General features: G+C 39.2%; 1 protein-coding gene across 5 annotated transcripts in view; it reads right to left on the reverse strand.

The window, feature by feature from the left end:
* Positions 1–19,072, reverse strand: part of PARD3B (par-3 family cell polarity regulator beta) — a 397,678-nt gene that overhangs the window by 124,729 nt on the left and 253,877 nt on the right. For all 5 annotated transcript variants that reach the window (XR_014618549.1, XM_084288820.1, XM_084288819.1 and 2 more), the window contains 2 exons: positions 14,074–14,280; positions 12,883–13,117 (listed from right to left, as the gene is read on the reverse strand). Coding sequence is in view for 4 of the 5 variants with exons in the window: in XM_084288820.1 (XP_084144946.1) it covers positions 12,883–13,117; positions 14,074–14,280 (442 nt within the window). In the remaining variant the exon portion in view is untranslated. The remainder of the gene's footprint in view (positions 1–12,882; positions 13,118–14,073; positions 14,281–19,072) is intronic.

Consider the following 19,072-nt stretch of genomic DNA (forward strand, 5'->3'; position numbering starts at 1 on the left):
CAATGTAAACAAAATAAACAAAGACTGAGAAAAACAATAAACTGACAGGCAAGATCAACAAATGGTCTTGGTATCTGATGAAGCCATGAATACAATGCTCTGTTAAACATGCTTTTCTCCAGATGTGGGATGTTTCAGCATGTTTGGGTCCATCCATGTCCTTGAAAAGATGCATAAGATGCACAGTGATGTGATGAGACCATTCTGTAAAGAAGCTCCTTTTAACTTATGTAAGCTGTAAGGACCTCCTTGCTCCTGTCCCCAGAGTATTTATAGTACTTGCACATGTAAATCTACCACCTCCTTTTCTAACCTTTTGCTGTTCTCATTATAGAGACAGAAATAGCCTGACAAAGACAGAAACCCAGTGTTTACTCGATATTCTGGAAATTAATTATATAATACTTTAAAAGATTTATGTGCTAATCCACCAGTTTCATAAAAATACAAGAATACAAATAACAGTTTAAAATAGCAAAGGTAAATATGTAGAGCAAAGATGACAGAAAAGTATATACTGTAACTGTAGTTTATTGCTTTGCTATCTGCTGGACTGAGGCTTCAGTAAGTTATTAAACCACTGAGGTAAATAACTAGTTATTCAAAATCTCAGTTCTCAGATTATTTTCTACTCCAGGGTTGTTGGGAACTTTTTTTTTTTATTTCATTTTCCCCAGTGAAAGGTCATTTTTTCTGTGCTACACTTCCAGTTGCACACAAGTGCACGGACAGTACTTTATGGTACAGTGTAAGTTTCGTACAGCAGGTCGATGCTGGTGGTGATCTTTCTCCCCACCATGACGGGATCATCATCTTTCAATTTCTTTAAACTGTAGCCTAAAACCAAAAAAGATTAAACTCACTCTCTCCAATCTGAATACCCCCACAAGATAGAAGAAGCTGGTATTTAAGCCAGGATAAATGTTCAGGATGAATTAAATGAATATACTTCTACTGGAGTATTTTTGTTAGTATACTTCAGACCGCCTATAACTTGTTGTGCTTCTAATTAGACTGACAGAGCACATTTTGTAGGATTGTGGCTTCCTTCCTACTCTCTAACATGCAGAAGCATACAAGTCTTTGTAAAGCACGGAAATATCTCTACCACACAGATTTTTAATAGTACTTTCCATGTAGGAGGATGCAATAAAACCAAATCCGCTTTATTACAGCACTGGAGACTAACGCCAGTTATCCACTCAGAATTAGCAAGCTTGCATGCCAAATCAGTTTTCACCACTCACTGGGTATAACATACTTCACAGGCAAATTATGCAGTTTACAGAGAACTAGCACCATAAGATTTACAGGTCTCATCATGGTCTTACAAAACATCAACAGCATTTACTACAGATGCAGAAATACAACTTCGACTTTGTAATTACAGAAATTAGCATGCATCTCCCACGCAGGAACAAAACACTACTGCTACTGGCAGACAGAATTCAAAGCAGAACTATACACAGCAATTTCTCTACATTACTTCCCAAACCACTTCAGTCCTGAGCTCCTGGAGTTCTGCCTGAGCCTGCCTAGAGCACCCTCCATTGTTGCAGATGAATGATGGTTTGGGAAGCAACAAATGCCAACCAAGCTAAAATAGACTAAATAGGAATTCAACAAGAAGAAGATGGAGCTGAGGTATTCAGAGATGATAATAACTTGACTTCTTAAAGGAAAGAAATATTTGCTGATTTCTTTAGACTAATTTAATTCAGTAAGTTATGCTGCTGTTTATATTCTAGTCCTAGTAAAAATGATCTGCTGCTGCAAAGTGGAAAGTTTTTCCTCAAGAGCAGTGTATTTTTGGTTTTGCAAAATCTTCACCTTTTGAAAAACCTCTTATATTACGAATTACAGTGCAGACTGCATCGACACAAACAGACAAAAATCAATAATTTAAAAATGTGTGTCACTAAGGAGACTAAATGAATGAACACGAGCTTCTTTGACAGTCCTCCCTCACTGCCTGTTGGGGAGGCTGAACAATTCAGTAGCACGAGAATGGAAACAAGCACCTCCAAATGCAGAAGAGGATATGGAAAACATACTTAGAGGGAGGGGAAAAAGAAAGAAAGCTAACTTCTTTGAATTGTTTATTTCCTCAATCTAATTTTAATTAAAAACAGAACATGAGGATGTCTGTTATACTAAGCTACTGTAATACAGATTTCCACATTAGAGGATAAAAAGCTAAACAAAAAGTCGACAGAGGTAGAATGAGCAGTGCCTGACTCATTTCTCACTGGGGTTCTTTGGCTAGAAAAAAATAACAGAGAACACTTGTGGCCTTCTACCACCAGAAAATAGCTTTACAATTCTATTTGCACATTACCACCCAACCTGATTGTCTAGGGTTAGTGTGAGGCCAGGTATTCACTGCTTTTGAATGGGGGGAATGAATGGCACAGGCATCCAGTTCCTTACTTGAAATCTAATACAAAGTTAAATGCTGAGGAACTATTGTAAATACTTAGTGATCTGTTTATCTTGCACTACATATACACACAGAGACAGATGATTTTTGCCTTGGGAGTCAACTTGTAAGACGATTATTTTTATTTTCTGGTTCTAAACTAGGGGCTACACAGCAACATATCTCATCGTCTCTCATATATATAGATATATACACACCCACCCACACAGTGCTAGTCTGCATCATGTCAGCATTTGTTTAACATTTTATTTGCTGAGGTTCTTTTTTATTCTTTGGTCACTCATTCTTCCCAACAATTAAAAAAAATAAGAAATAGGACAGAAGTGGAAAATTGCAAGACAAGAAAGGAAAAGGAAGAATACATCTTGATTTTCACCACCAAGAATTTTGCAAAGACTTCTAAGGAGGAAGAGCAAATTCTCTCAAACATGCCTGGCCCAAGCCAAGACCCAAGAGAAGTCGTTTCAAATGAATGAAGGAAGCAAGCAGTGCGGTGCTCTTTGAATGTAAATACTTCTGTGAGGGGTGCACTCAACAGCATCATTAACTTCTATGTCAAGCGTCATGCAGCATCACGACCACTGAGAAATCAGCAGTTGCTCCTCACGACAAGGTAGTGAGGAGAAGCAACACACGCAGCAGAGCCCGTGCTAACGAGCTCTGCTAGGCTTATTAGTTGGGGCTCCATGTAAGCAGGGTAAGAGCAAGGACAAGAGAGAGCCCAGGGTGGAGTGCAAGGTAGGGAGAGGAAGGAAGAAAAAGGAACAGGGACAGAAACCTGGGGACAAACAAAGCATCGTCAGGGGATGGAAGCAGTGAGAAGACAGAGTTAACACTGCAGCTGAAATGAGCAGGAACCGCTGGGTAAGGATCAATCCTACACCTTTGCATTTGCTTCCTGAAAGATTCCAATAAAACAGGGTGGGGTTGGACCGGGACAATCAAATATGGTGCAGCACAGGAAGCTGGAAAGTGCTTTTCTTTCCTCCTGCTGGTGGCTGGAGCTAGAAAGCAGGAGCTGGGGTGGAAGGGATCTGAAAGCCTTACTTCCTCACTCGTTTAGGCCTGCCAACATTCACACGCGCTGTCGAAGTTCTACAGCAGGGATGAATCGGAGGCAAGTTGAAGGGCTATGTAAACTCCTCTCTGCACAGACACGCTGCAGTACGTTGCAGGAGGAATTGCGCTGCTGAGACAAGCTGGCTGGTAAGTGTTAACAGTTGCTCAAAGCAATATGTTACCACACTGGTCTGTTAACACAGACCAAACTAGGAAGGAGATGAAGTTCATGCTGTGCTGACAGGGGCAGCCGAGAGCAGTCAGAACAACGACCCAGCAACCTGATCCACAACAGAGACCGAAAAAATCTGGAAGCAACCAGTTGATAGGAGTCCAAGCAGAAAAGGAAGAAGCTTCGCTGCTTTTTTTGTGGGGTCAAGTCTTCAGTGTGATGGGTAAGAAGAGAGCAAATTTTACACGGCCTCGTAGAGAGGGTTTAAGGTTCACTGCAAGATGACATCCCATGTAGCGGCTTTTGTGAAGGGGGGAAGGTGCCACCACTTGCCATGATGACAGAGCAAGGAAATAAAGAGGGAGGGTTGGCAGAGAAAAAAAATGAATTTGCCCATCTTAAATTTGGAATGACAAGTCATTTTTTTTCTAGCAAGAATGCATAAAATCAGGATAAAAGATAGAAGGTCAACTTTATTTCTGCGCTGCTGTATTCTGAACCGCACTTCTGAAAGTAAGAGTATCTAGAGATAGGAGGCAGGAGGACGAAACCCCTGCTTAGTATCTCATGTGCTAGCAGTGGCAAGGAGGGCGAAGGGTGAGCTACCCAGTACTCTCAACTGTTCTTCTAACAGCACAACAGCACAAGGCTGAGCTTGCATCGTATTTTTTTCCACAGAGAAAAGAGACCAAAGTTTGATAAAAATTGATGGGACTATAAGCAATAATGAGGAAAAGTCAAAGGAGAATGGAGAGATGCCCTGTGGAAGTAAGAGACTGGGCAGTACAAGATCAACAAATGAGAAAAATTAGAATCACTGGAAAAAAAAAAGTAAAAGGGAAGAGTAAAAAGTCCTCAGAGAAGGAATTGTCCTAGTGACCAGAGGAGAAGTGAGAGGAATCATGCAAAAAGCTTACACTTTTTGGTTTTAATTTTCTTAAAAATAGAACTATTTGCTATACTTTTACAGAAATAGCTAAAATGTTTTTTAAAATTATGTACATTTCACCAAACAATGATTAGGCCAAGCAGGGAAATGTTTTTGGCTTTCCTTATTTTTAAATAAGCATTACAGATAACCTTTGTATAAGGATAACTGAGGCCCAGAGCAGCTAAGTGAGGTAACCAGTGTCACCCAGGAACTCAGTAGCAGAGCACTTGAAACAGCCTCAGGCTGTTTTCCTATCTCCTAAACCATCTCCTGCCCACTTTCTTTCAAAAATCCTGGGTGGAAAAGAAGAGGGAAGAAGGAGGCAGAGTGGTTCAAAGGGGTCAGTTTTTTCTGAGCCTAGCATACTTCATATTTTCTGAAATTGTGACTACCCCAAAAGGAGCTTTGTTCCTTTTATATGTCAGCAAAACAAAAGGTCAGCCTATTGAAATATTGGCCAGGTCTGACTTTCTTCTATTAATAACAAGTAGAGACACATTTTTTAAAGTAATAGTTAAATAAATGGCTACATGTCTGCAATCATTTCAACTTAAAATGTCAACTGGATTTGAGATGCCATGTGCATTTAATCAATGACTCTGAATTATAATATAAATATTACTTTGGTTTGACTGCTTTGTCTGGCATAAATCATAATTCAGTGAGATGAGCACATTTCATTTTCTCTACAGATGGCTGTTAATGGCAATACCTATTAAACTGGCACCTGCCAGCACTTTGTAGTTAAGGAATCTGTCAGGAGCCCCCTTCTGTGTAATTTCTCTGTTAATTGTTGTCTCCCCACCACCATAGATCCCCAAATTACCAAGTTCACATTACAAGAAATACTGCACCACAAAATCGGCAAAACTGCTTTTTTTTTTTTTTTTTTGTCTTAAGGCACAATTCCCTTCACACAATATTCCCAAGCAAAATATGTATTTATTAGTTAAAATGCAGCTCAGCTAGCATGACTTTAAACCCTCTAGGATCTTTGATCATGATGCACCTGTACTACATACAGAAACACCCAACGTACCATAACTTAGATGGAAAATCTGGTATTCACGTTTTATCCCCAGACAAGAGATGGATTTTAAAACTGGTAACAGCCATGTATACTGAATGAAGGGAAAACATACTGCCACAGTGTTGTTGATGAGAGCAAATACACTTTGCTTTTTAGGACTTCCCCCCCGCCCCTTCCAAGAGTGGTGTCCTGGGGGAGAGGAGACAGACACTTAGAAGAAACATGCCACCTCCAGAAAGGACCTACTCGTATTTCCAATAGGAGCTTACTTTTATTTTAGTAGGTGTGGCATGCCCAGAGGTCAATAGCGAATAGGCAAGCATGCATTTAATTAGACACATCACAGAATTTAGTGCACATAGTTAATCCTTACAGACAAAGCATGCTGCTTTTTTTTTTTTTTTCCTTAGTAATGGCTTGAATAATGATATTTTAACTTGAAATGAACATGCAACTATTTCACAAAAAGCATGCTCCTTGTAAACAGTTTGTAATTTCCAGTCCTTTCAAATAGTCAGAGGGAACTTTCTGCTCTGATCTGTTAAGTAAATATAAATCTCGTTATCCAAGTTCAGTAATGAGAGTAAGGGGTCTATTCTTCTTCACTGCACTTGCATACATCTAATGTTAATGAGATTTATGCATGCATATTAAGAAGAGAACAGATGCTTAATTAAACAAATAAGTCTTTAGTAGGCAGTCCACGTGATCATTTTTAGTACAAAACCCCCTTATTTTCTCTATTTTAGTCTGACTATGAATGCAGCCAAGGAGGAATCAATACAGTGGAGGAAAGGAAAAGGGATACACAAATTAAGGTCTTTGTCCTTTTTTAGTTTAAAACACTTGACGAACTTGAGATACATTAAATCGAACAGGCATCTTATCTCACTCATCCGCTTGTGTTTTTTCAAGGAAACAGGAGTTTTATTTACCAATTTATAAATTTGGAAAGTGGGAATATTTATGAGGAAGTCAAGGCCTCTCAACAACTAATTTGCCTCATTAACTGATGCTGTGTATCTAATACGCATGCATGATCCATCTTGGATTGTTTCACTATTGAGAAAAAAAAATCTAAAATAGCTTTACCCTAATTAATTATAATTTAATCTAGTCTTGTGGTGTTTTTATTTTCTATCCATGTCCATATTAATTTCCAGCTCAATATATACATGTGTATATATAAATATATTTGTACATATATAGGAGCATGTACACACACGCACACACAGAAGAACACACACTACCCCTCTCCATCAAATTGCATTATTATCGTATGCTCTTATTAATTATGTTAACTTTTCCTCCCCAGTGCTTAACTTCTCAGGGCAAAAAAGACCAGAAAATAATTTTCTCCATAAGCTGTCATAGTGCTATACTTAATGGAAGGCAGTATCTGTACATTATGAGATCTACTCTGCAATACCATTACGGGCTCAATGGTGCTGGTTGTAAAAGTATCATTCCGAGCACAAGGCCTGTAATAGTAATAATGAAAAAAGGGTCATTTTTGTCTTCCAACTAGAATGAAAAATTAAAATCACTAACGCACTTAGCTGAAAGGAAAGTTGGCAAATTAAAGGGACAAAAAATAAAATATTCATGGCGCATATTGTGAAATGGAAGGTAAATAATTTAAGATGAACTGTTATGTGAGAAAGTGTGTAATATCTAAAGAAGAAAAAGCAAGATGCATCTGATATGCACATATTTCTACTTTCTTCACTTGCACGTACACACACACATGCATGTGTATGCAAGCTGTGGTTGATGTGCATTGGTTTTGACGGCCATGCATTTTCTCACCTATACAAATATTGAAAACATTCACCAGTGAACTAGTGAAGTCAGGTTGACAAGAAATATCTTAAACCAACAAAATTTTTCCCTCAATCCCGTCTAGAAAGAAAGACTGAGAAGGTGTTCTTCCATTACACTCCAGTTTGGCAAAAAACTCTTTACTTTTGAGTCCCCAATACTTGCTCATAGGGTGTTTTTTAAAAAATAAAAATAATTAAAAAAACAAACAAACAAACTCCAACATACAGGCTTCTGCCTATGGGGAGCTAACCATAAAAATATAAAAATGTCACTGGTGTGGCTGCAGTCCTTTAGCTGACTTAACTTCATACTCATGAAATGGAAAGGGCTACCCAGAATTTTTACAATCGCTATCTGGAAAGGGTAGTAAGAGAGTCATAGAGTCAGGTTTATTATATGCCAGGACTGTAACAACTGCAATGGGATTAGGATATGGAGCAGCAATGCAATACACAGCAGAGGTCATATTCCCTTGGTGATTTAAAGGTTCAGTCTTTCTTCAACTTAATTTAGAAAGCAACTCAAACCCTACCTTTGTTAGAAAGGAATATTTTGACAGGATTTCAAAGCAAAGCAATAACTACAGATCACAAATTTAAAATCTAGTGTTCATCACCTAGTCAACTGAGGAATAATATTTTTATTTTTAGATTAATCTCTTGGTTAGATCGGCTTTGCATTCCTAGTGCTAATTGACAATGCATTTTTGCGTTAGTGCTCAGCATCAGGGATTTCTACTACCCTGCACCAAGGGGTTAATTAACCCTTCCAAACAGCTTACAAAGCCACCTTACGTGGCCTTTTACAGCTCTAAACTAACAACACTACAGACTGCCTTTATTCAAAGGCTCGAAAGATGTTGTTTCACTATAGTGTTGCTCATAAAAATACAAAACACCTTCAAAAAGATGCACAGAGAATCTCATCTGAGCTACAGCAGTCCCCTCAAGACTCACCGTGCCCTGAAAGAATCAGTCAGACCAGTGTAAGAAAGGGAGTGAACCAAGAACTTCATGTAGTACTGCATAACCTTGCTCCTGTGATGCATCTGCATAGAATTGAATATTATTTTTGTTCCAAGTTTCATCATGAATGCTAGAGACTGACTTTTTCCTGAGACTGCAGGGTAGATGTAGTCACAGCTCCAGTAACGATGGTATTTAATGTAGTTGTTTTCCTGATATACATTAGCAATTTACTTTGCCGTCTGTTGTCTAGCATTGGGTTGTTTTAGTGAGCTATGATGGTGCAATGTGCCAGAAAATATCAAAAAGTAAAATAATGCTTGCTTAGCTGATGTTGCATACAAACAGTTAATCAAGTCAGCTTCTGTTCTTTGAACAGCACATATGCAGATCCAATCCTAAGGCAAGCAATATATGCATCAGGACCAACCAAACAAGAAAACACAAACACTATACAGTCTGCACCGCAGTAAAACAGTACTTTGTATTATAGAAATTTAACTAACCAGTGATAATCAGTGTCATCTGCATTTCAGATCTCCAGTATATCTACCTACTTTGCTCCAGGAGCAGCAGTCACTAAAATACAGCAGCCAGGAGTTCCAGTTCATACTACAGAAAACAGGACATTTTTAAAAACAAGGATTACAAAAATACACACATGATTTCTTGATGGTCTCCCTGAATCACAGTCACCTAAATAAAGCTTCAATCCAGGAAAGGCTTAGCAGGAAAGCAATTTTTTTTTTTTATCCTTTTTTTTTTTTGTATGTGTAAAAAAAGACCAGGAACTACAAGTAAATAGCAGCTGAGCAACAGATGAGGCACTAAGTGAAATCTGTTAGCAACTGCTAACAGCTTTGCTATTTTCTGTTGTTAAATTAAAAAAAAAAAAAAAAAAAGCAAAAAACCGATGCAGTAGCAATTCCAATATGTTCAAAAATCTCAGATGCAAAAAGACTAAAGTCCAACACTTGCACTTTCTTGTACTACAGATAAATACTTGGGTTTGGTTTTAATACCTTGTTTTGCTTTGCTATTGATTAAAAGGCAGAAACAAGCCAATTCACATGGATATACTATCAAGATAAAACTTGGTACAGCTGTAAACATGGCCCAGTGATTATAGTACAATACCTCTATCATATACGTGTGCAACTTTTAGCCTCAAATTGGAATTTCCTTTGTCCCTTACACCTGACTGCCAGTCATTCTGCCCAAAGTGCCAGAAATTGTATGTTCCTCCATCAGCACTGAGCTTTCTGGTGACACCTCAGGAACACTTTCTCTGTCCTGGTCCAGGAGCTTCCCCCACTGATGATCATTTCCTACATATTTCAATACAATTCTGACACGGGTTCAGCAAGCTTGTTTTCCTGTTTAGATGCATCCATATGGAACTGCAGAGCTGACATGGCTCAGAACAACGCAGTCCAGAAATTACACGGAATACAAATGCATCTGTGTGGGGCTTCAGTGCTCAGTAAGATCAATCAATTACACGGCTGCAGCCACTCAACTAGCTTGAAAAACTCGTGGAATTGCACTGTCCCAGTCAGATATATCCTTTTGCCACCTCTGCCACCTGCTTCAGTAACTTCTTTTCTCCTGTCAGTATAGCAGGGGCTCTGTTCCCTATTCCTCATTTTGGTGAAGCGTCCCACATGGGGAACCACAGTATCGCTACCACCGCATCTGCAACAGGCACACTACAGATTTCCTTCTCCACTCAGCTTTCTGTTCCCTTATGGTGTTTACATTTCCAGTGCCTCCTATGGCAGGTTTCCCTTCCAATTTAAACTCGGCATGTCAAAAACCGAGCTCATCTCTGTTTCTAAATACTTCTCTCTACTTTTCTTTTAAACTACCAGGAATTAGTAGTCACCTTGCCTGCTGCATAAGTTCACAACTTTGTCGTCTGCAGCTCCTTTTTTTTCTTTCCACAGATGTTCTACCAATAAAACATGCCAGTTTCATCTCCACAACGTTGTAAAAAATCTGGCTGTTTCTTTCCATCCGTGCTGCTAAAACACTTGATCATTTAAACCTTCCTACTGCAGTCTCCTCCTCCCTGGTCCTCTTGACAATCTCCTCACTCTTCATATCAGTGCAAACTCTAGTGTGAAAAGTACTTCTTGAATCTAGTACTTAGTCAGTATTCAATCCCTTCTAAGTTCCCTGATTCTTTTGCCATTCTTTCTTTAAAAAAAATATTCATATTCAGTTTTTGTTTTTCACATCACCCACAGCAGTTTTTCCCTGAATAAAGACTGGCCTGGTTTTGTTCTGCTTGAGTAGGTAATACAGTCCCTCCAATTCTTTTGCAAACCCATGCTGTTTGCACTTGTTCCATCTAGGACTCCTACCCTCTCAAGAAGGAATTTGTTTTCAAACACAATTTTGAAAATTTTTGGATAGAAACACTGACAAGAACAGAGAACCTCCCAAAACCTCCCAGCTGAGCCGTTTGTTTCTTACAAACAACGCCTCTGTGCTCTATAACCTGTTCCCATCACCTTTGTGGCTTTGTACAGATTTTCAATGGAGAGAAATTCTCAATTGTGCTGCCATCCAGATAAATATTAAAAACCACCACTGTCTTCCAAGGAAGACTATCTATTGAAATAAAAACACACATGAAAAGAACAGCTGTATAAAGATTGCACACTGCCAAAATGTGAAATACGTTCTGAAAAAGTAAATCTCTAAGAATGGTAACCCATTGTTCTTAGCTTTGCATATTGATCATTATCAGATTTATTTATTTATTTTAACTACAATCTCTTGTTTTGGATTCTGATACCATCCCCTGCTCTTTCTGGGTCACCCCTGTAAGAAAGACCTTGTATTTCAAATTTAATCAATTCCGCTACCAACACACAAACCAGAATACTTATGCTTTTGTCAGACCTCTGTGTCACTCTCCTCTTCCCCCAGTCCTATTTGCTACAAAGAGTTAAGAAGAACGGAAATAGACAAAGCTTAACATACACAAAAAGAGAGTTGTTGAAGTTACCCTCCTAATTATTCAGTGTTTTGACTACATTTCTGTGTTAAGCCCTATTTCTTTAAACGGTATGAACACAAATGCACGTGCAACGCACAGGTGTGAGTATGTGCCTCTCGAGCATTCCTAAAGAGCTCCATTTGAATGCAGAGTGGTATACCCATACACCTTTATCTTACTAACATTAACAACTGCTGGAATCATGCAAACTTGGCACATAAGCATGCCTGTATATTTTTGACAACCTCTCTTCAGTGTTCAACACTCACTAGGGCAATTTGAAGATTCCTATTGATGATACATGGAAGCAAACCAGCTAAAATTTTCCATAACAGTATAAAACATAAGCTATTCGACACCAGAGGAAATATTAAGAGAGAGCTGCAATGCAAGTTCATGTATCAGTGTCCTAATGAAGATCATTGCAGAGTGAATGATGTCACAGCAGGATTTCATAGACTATTAGTTAAATACATCTCTGTCTAGGCCATGACTGTGGCTTTTGTATACACCTGGCTTGTCTACAATACAGCATGCTAGAAAATACCAATCACAGAATCATCTAGGCTGGAAAAGACCTTCAAGATCAGTAAGTCCAACTATCAAGCTAATAGCGTCATAAAGCTAACACAACGTTTAGTGTCGGAAGTAACTACAATCAAATAACATCTTTATATATGAGATAATTACATTTCATTCACATACTCCACATTAATTGCAAAGATCTACTTAAATTAAACCACTTTAATACTCAGCAGACTAAACAGGTACCAGAGGCAGGGGTGATAGCAACCAGACTGCTTGTATCACCAAAGTCTCCAGCAGCAGTAAGGAAATGCTGAGATAAGTATTGTCTAGTCTCTGATGATTCCAGAGATGCAAAACCACCCACAAAAGCCAAATTTTTTTGGAAGAAATCCAAACAATTGTTTGCCAAGCAGAGAGGACAGTGAACTCTTGACCACTGCAGGCAATGGCTGAAGCTGTGAAACAAAGATTTCGTCATAGCTAGTACTTTTCAGCAACAACAAATGTCACTAAACTGTTTACAGTAATACAAGCATTCCTACTCTCCCCAAAGCTTGTGAAGAATCCAGATAACCAAGGGAATAAGAGGCAAATGTCTGACTGTGGGAGCGGGTCATGTATTACTCAGAAATATTCCCTGCAAAACCTCCACCCCCCACACATGCTTGTTTTTAGCCTGAAACCTTGATTTTTTTTCTGGCATATGGGAATGAATTTCAAAGGCACAAAAAGACATTTTGTCTGCCAAATGTCTTCTGCCTCAGCCACAAGTTTGGTGTAAAAGTATAAACTGCTTTCTTTTTAAATAACATAAACATTATTTTGAGTCCAAGTGAAATAATTTTTCCACTACTTTATGAGAGCACCAGTTGTTTCATATGTTACAATGAGCAAGGGTGGTTGTTCTGCTTTTTAAAATGACATACCTCAACATGACACCAAAGCCTTTCTTCTTTTTCTTTTCAGGATCTTCATTTTCTTCTTTCCGTTTCTTCTCTTTGATTTTAGGTTTGCCCTTCTCTTTTTTCTTCTCTTTCTCTCTACTTTTTTTGTCTTTTTTTGCTTTGGTTTCTACATCTTCTATTTCAGGGTTCCCTGGAGGGGCAGATTCCATGTTCTGAGCTTCTTGACCAGAGTGAGAGCTCTTATCAGAAAAACCATCTGCACAAAATGAAAAAGAAGCAATGGGGATAGCTAGGGGCCACCACAACGCAAACACATGAAATACAGCATCTGTGTCTACAAGGTGCTCAAATGACTCACAACACACATGCATTTAATTGAATAATTTAGAAAGCAGACTAGACACATCTAGTGAATTCAAGCAAAGTTCTATTGTAAATTAAATGCAGAATTATTATAGTTACTTGTTTTCTAGTTATTAATCCTGATAAGAAAATCCTGACACGGTAGAACACTATTCTATTTTAAACCTGGCTAGTCCATCAGCTCAAGAAAACTGGCATGCTGGGGTAAAAACATTTCATCATGGGCTCACTTCAACAAATAACCTAGGTAAAAAAGTATGATTTTCATTCACTTCTTGGAATCTTTCCACTTTAATGGCTGAAAAAGAAATACATAAACTGTTCTGTCTGGTTGGAGAAGAGCTGTATTGTTTCTCTTTGAGGGCTCAGGATGCAAGCACAGTTTATGCTTCATGCTAAAGAAGACGTTATTTCCAGAGTGGGGTCCGTAAGCCCATGGTGACAGAATAAGCAGCAGGGTGCTCTGCCTTGTCTATACCAGGAAACAATTTCCTAGTTTGAGAAGGGGGAATTGTAGACAGCTCTGTAAAACAGGCAAGATGATTTTTAATGTAATCTGAAGAAGGCAGCTGCTTCTTGATGTTGAAAAACACAATTATTTAAGGATTGAGTTCTAATTCCTCCAACACACCCCTGCCCCAAAGGAGATCAGTGAAGACTTTACACTGAAGCCAGTCAAGGTTGGATGGAGGACTACAAAGACAGCTCCCTTTCAGCAGGACATAAGCAGCATGTTAAATTTAATCAAATTCAATTGGATTAAATTGCTTGCTTAGATGCTTTATTGAGTTGGCCCTCAGTCATGCTAAATGAAGGTGGTTCCCTCAAAGACTACCAGTAGCAACATACCCTCTTCTGTATCCTCCGGTCCATCATAAGACTTGTCAATGGCTGCTCGGAAACTCTCATTACACCCCCGACCACGGACCACATGAGGTCTGGGTCTGTGAAAAGGGAGTTCATTCTTCCTAACTTCAGCCACAGCAGTCTGAAGACTCTCAAGAGAACTGGACTTCTTCAGTCCCAGAGTGGGACCAAAATCCTTGCTGGAAGAGTCTGGAAAATAAATAGTTAAATTTTTAGACCTAAAACCACACAGTGAAATTAAACTAGTGAGACAGATACATTTCATTGTGTACTTTATTAGTTGGGGCCTTTGAAATAGTGTGCAATCAATGTAATTTGTTCTAAAAATAACATCAAGGTAAGCCTAGCTTCTGCAGAAATCCCCGTTCAGACTTGGAGGGAATAGCACATGATTTGCAGACCTGACAACAGTGATGGGCAATAGCAGCCCCTCTCTGTGACACTTTCAAGTCTGCATCAATGGTAAGGATGGGGTTATTTCTTTAGACTTTGACAACTGGACACTGCTAATAGACTCACGGAGGTCCTTACCGGCTTACCCACAAATATAAACACCACTACAAAACAAGCTTTGGCTTTTAGAACAACTCAGGTTGTCTGAATGGCTGATATTTTCCAACATGCTTCTCCTATGAGAAGATACTAAATTCTCTCATAGCTTCATCCAACCTTTTTCTTCAAGCTGAAACTGGTGCTGTGCTATCAATACATGCAGCAGGTTTTTCAAGAAGAGAACATTTCCAGCAAAGTACAGCTTAACATGAATGATGTTGCTGCCTCTTTCCTTGTTTATAGGCATAAGAAAGCACTTCATGCAAAAAAGAAAGAGCAAGTACTTTCCCAGTTCTCCCAGACCTTTTCTCTCTTTGAATGCTTGACTCTCCCACGCTAGTTTTTTTTATATACTGTTAATACTACTATTATGAATTAACTTTATTAATTAGTTAATAAGTTAAATTATTAATTAGCTTTTAATTAATTAAAATACTACTATTACTAATTAACTACTGTTAATACTACTGTTAAATACTACTGTTAATTAGTATTAATACAGTGATAGTAGAACACACCAAAAAAAAGTTCACAGAATACTTGCATACCAAGCAGCGGAGAAATTCACAACTAAAGCATAATTTAAAATCCTTTGTAGCACCTACTTCGTTTTTATATGGCAGAGCAGTAAATGTGACAAACACCTAGAAAGAGACTTTGCCTTGCAAAATACCTTGTCTTTGAGAGCACAAAATGCTTTTGTTTTCAACTTTTGAAAGTCATACTAACATAAGCAACAGGACAATATAAGAAGAGAAGACCTTCACATAGATGTCCAAATACTGTCACTCCCAAAGAGATTCAAGAAGCACATGACAGACAGATACGTTAAAACTATGCTGTGATTTTAGCAATCCTAGAGCGCAGATATTTCTGAACTAAAACACTGTGATGAGCAAATTCTTAAAAGGAAAAAAGCTGAGAACTGGCACCAAATAGAGAATCATCAGTAGTGTCTATGTAAAGCAATTTACACTTCCATTCCCTGCAGACTGATATGGAGCTGAAAAAAGAAGGGGGAAAGAAAAGAGAAAACAAGTTTAAGGGAAGCCTGGTTGCTAGGTCACACAGAGCAACTTTCTTCTGTTCACTAATTGCCATTCTGGAGACTACCGTTATTGCCAAATTAGTAAGTGCTAAATGGAGCTAGAGCAATGACTTGCATACAACATAGAGACGCTTAGTATCACTAAAAATGCGTGCATCAGCACAGGGCACTGTGGTGCCTATCTCAGCCTGAGAACAAGTGAAAACAGACCAGGGAAGCACAATCGCTGTAAAAGGTGGCCAACTGAAAGCCATTCTGATTAGCAGAGAAAATGCTTTCTTGTTCTGAGGCAGAAAACAGCCTTGAGGGGTGGCGTTGTGCAGCAGACAGGGCAGAGCAGTGAAGCAGGCTGAGCATGGCAGGCTGCAGCGGCCTGGGGAACCTCAGCCAGGTTGGGCCGCAGGCCTGAGCTGAGGCTGGTGCCCAGTGCCTCACCCACAGAGCCTGTGAGGACTGGTATCTACTGGGGCACAGCCACAGGAGGCTGCAGCACATCTGAGGAAGTGAGGGGCACAGCCTCACCTCTGCAAGCAGACAGTGCCATCACTGTGACAGGCCACAGACAGACGGCAGGGCTCAGGGATCTGCCAGTGCCCGTGGCTTGGGGAGGTTTGGCAGCCAATGCTCACTTCCAGGCTGCTGCAACCATCCAGCTACCTGAAACTGCTGTGCTAAAAGCCAGCACGCAAGTTGTTTATATACATGTCCCAGTACAAGCTGTATACGTTAAATTAGGGCCTTACACTGCATTGCTTGGGGAAAAAATGAAGAAAAAAAGTCCTGGGTTGAATGCTGGTTAGATCGTGTTTTATACAGAGCCAAACCAAGTGCTCAGACTGGAAGGCTACTCTTCACGTATGAAAGCCATCCTAAGAAAATCCAAGCCAGCATCCAAGGTGTTGGAGTGACACTCACGTGTGACACGTACCAGCACTGAAGCTGTCTGTCCAGCCTTTGCTGCCTGCTCACTGTGACACAGATTTTAGGCACCAGGTCACATACTGCCTAATCCAGCCAGGGTCACAAGGAACAGGTTCTCTGTCAAACACATGCCTTAGACAATTGCCTGGGAAACTGACAGGTACTGGCAAAGTATGTTTCTCTCTGTATAAGCAGCCTTTATTTTGCCATTTTGTCCTAACATGAAAACATCCCCAAGGAATTAATTTCAGCAATAAATAGCAATAACTTCCCATTTTTTGGTAAAGAGAACACTTATGACGACTTTCACATAGTATTTTCAGTTCGCTATTAAAAGAGGAAAAAATTAAATGGAGCACTCTTTAGTTACCAAGTAAGTTCAGAACAACACTGCCTTGGAAAATTGCATTTTCTTCTAATGCCCCCAAAAGAATTGGCTTATGGTCACTTCACTGACACCGAGATTATCATCAAATATTGAGTTACCTTAAAAGATAGAATAAAATGGCAAAGATTGACAATATTCCTCACTGACAAAGAAAGTGAAATTTCATCTCTGATCTTCCTGTGTTCTACCATTTAAAAGGTGTCCTCATTTATTCAAAACCCTACCGAGATCCTTTAGTAACAAATTAATATCAGGCATTTAGTTGCCCTTTTCTAAAGCTGTAATCATTTAATCTGAAATTTGTACTGTTGCACATGGCAACACTGGAAGTTTCTCACTGTCAAATCCACCCATAAAAAAAGCATCTGAATCCAGATGAAAAATGATTACTTTTTTTTCTTATTGATGACAGTAGGAACGATGCAGTCTTATTAAGAAGGAGAACATTTAGTCAAGGAGTTTACATCCTTGGACATATTCACCGTGGTTTTCAGGGGGAACTTTATATTTTTCCAGTTCATCTTTTATTCCCTTTTCCTTTCATCGTAAGGCTGTAGCAGTCACACCTTAGTGTGCAACTAAAGAGACAGGAGCTGAGGAGCTTCCACAAGCAGGCTAACCAGTCAGTCCCCGTGCTTTCAGAGGCAGCATCTATTACTGGATACTGCACAGAGGAATGCCCAAGACTCCATAACAAATAAATACCAAACAGACTCTCAGCTAGGGAAATTTCCCTCCCAGTGCCCCCTGCAGTGACTTTTCATGCAGACCTTCAAGATAGCTCTAAGTCTGAAAATATGGATTTTACTCACAGGTAAAAATCAAAACAAAAACAAAGGACGAGAAAAAAAAAAAAAAGACTCTCTCATCTTTTAGAAGTTATTAACAGGCATTTCTAGGTGGTGCATGCATGAATGTGTGTGTAAATATCAAGCACCTACTCAGATTTTGAATGCAAAAATATCGTTAGGCAAGGAATATTTTAATTGTTCATTATGCTTAAAAATGTTTCTTTTTATGGATTTTAAATTTCTTCAGTCCTCATTTTACTTCTTTCTACAGCATCATGCTAAAAAGCCTCCACTTTATTTATTTATTTATAAATGGTGCAATATTTTATGCATCTCTTTTGAATTTCAAAAAACAACAGCTGATGTCAGCATCTGCCTGCGACTGGCTGAAAACAAGTTGCTGGTTCCAAGATAATATCCTTAAGCAATCGTCCTTTCACTGAAAGGAAGTATTACATACACCTCAATTTTCTGTTCAATGTCAACATGGCTACTGAAGATTTTTTTTTCTTTATGTAATATGTACTTTATGTTCTGTTCTTTCATTACTGTTATTAGTTTCAGATACTTCCAGGTTTCTCTTTTATAGCCCAGCAGAAAGAAACACAGTGAAAGCAAGACGTCAGTCACGAAAATCAAAGGGAAACAAGCTTGCATTGTGGGCAAGGCAAGCCACCCCAAAGGCCCATGCAGAGAGGGGAATGGAAGAGGCACCATAGCTGTTATCACCCGAAAGAAAATGCAATTCCTAAGACGCCCTAAACTTTATGCATTATATACATTTATCATTAATTTCACTTTTTATACAATGATTCTTCTTGAAACTGAAAATACAGCAATATACCCAAACAATAATATTTAGAGGAACAATTTTATACGAATTATACTGATTTGATATTTGTATTTTGTATACAGTGAAGGAAAAACCAGATGTGAAGGAAAAATGAAGGGAAAATAATGCTGCGACTGAGAAACTAACATAAACGCCGAGCTGTAAGAGGTGATAGCCTGGCTCTGTGTTTACAGGAGGCCTGAACACATACATTCCTGTTTCCTACTGCGCTGCACAGGACGGAGCTACATGTGAAACTAAGGAAGAGAAAATGGTGAGGCTCAATGAGGCTTCTGCCTTCTGGGTACTGGGACAATGGAGATGGCACGGGCGTGCTTTTCGCTGGCAAACCACTGTCTGTTCACAAAACACCAAGGCTGACTTGCTTTGTGGCACAGCTCGGCACAGGATCTGTCTCAGGCAGCAGCTACAGCCTAAGCCCTGTCCTG

The sequence above is a fragment of the Netta rufina genome (assembly GCF_964035555.1).
Source record: "Netta rufina genome assembly, chromosome: 6".
Taxonomy (NCBI): domain Eukaryota; kingdom Metazoa; phylum Chordata; class Aves; order Anseriformes; family Anatidae; genus Netta; species Netta rufina.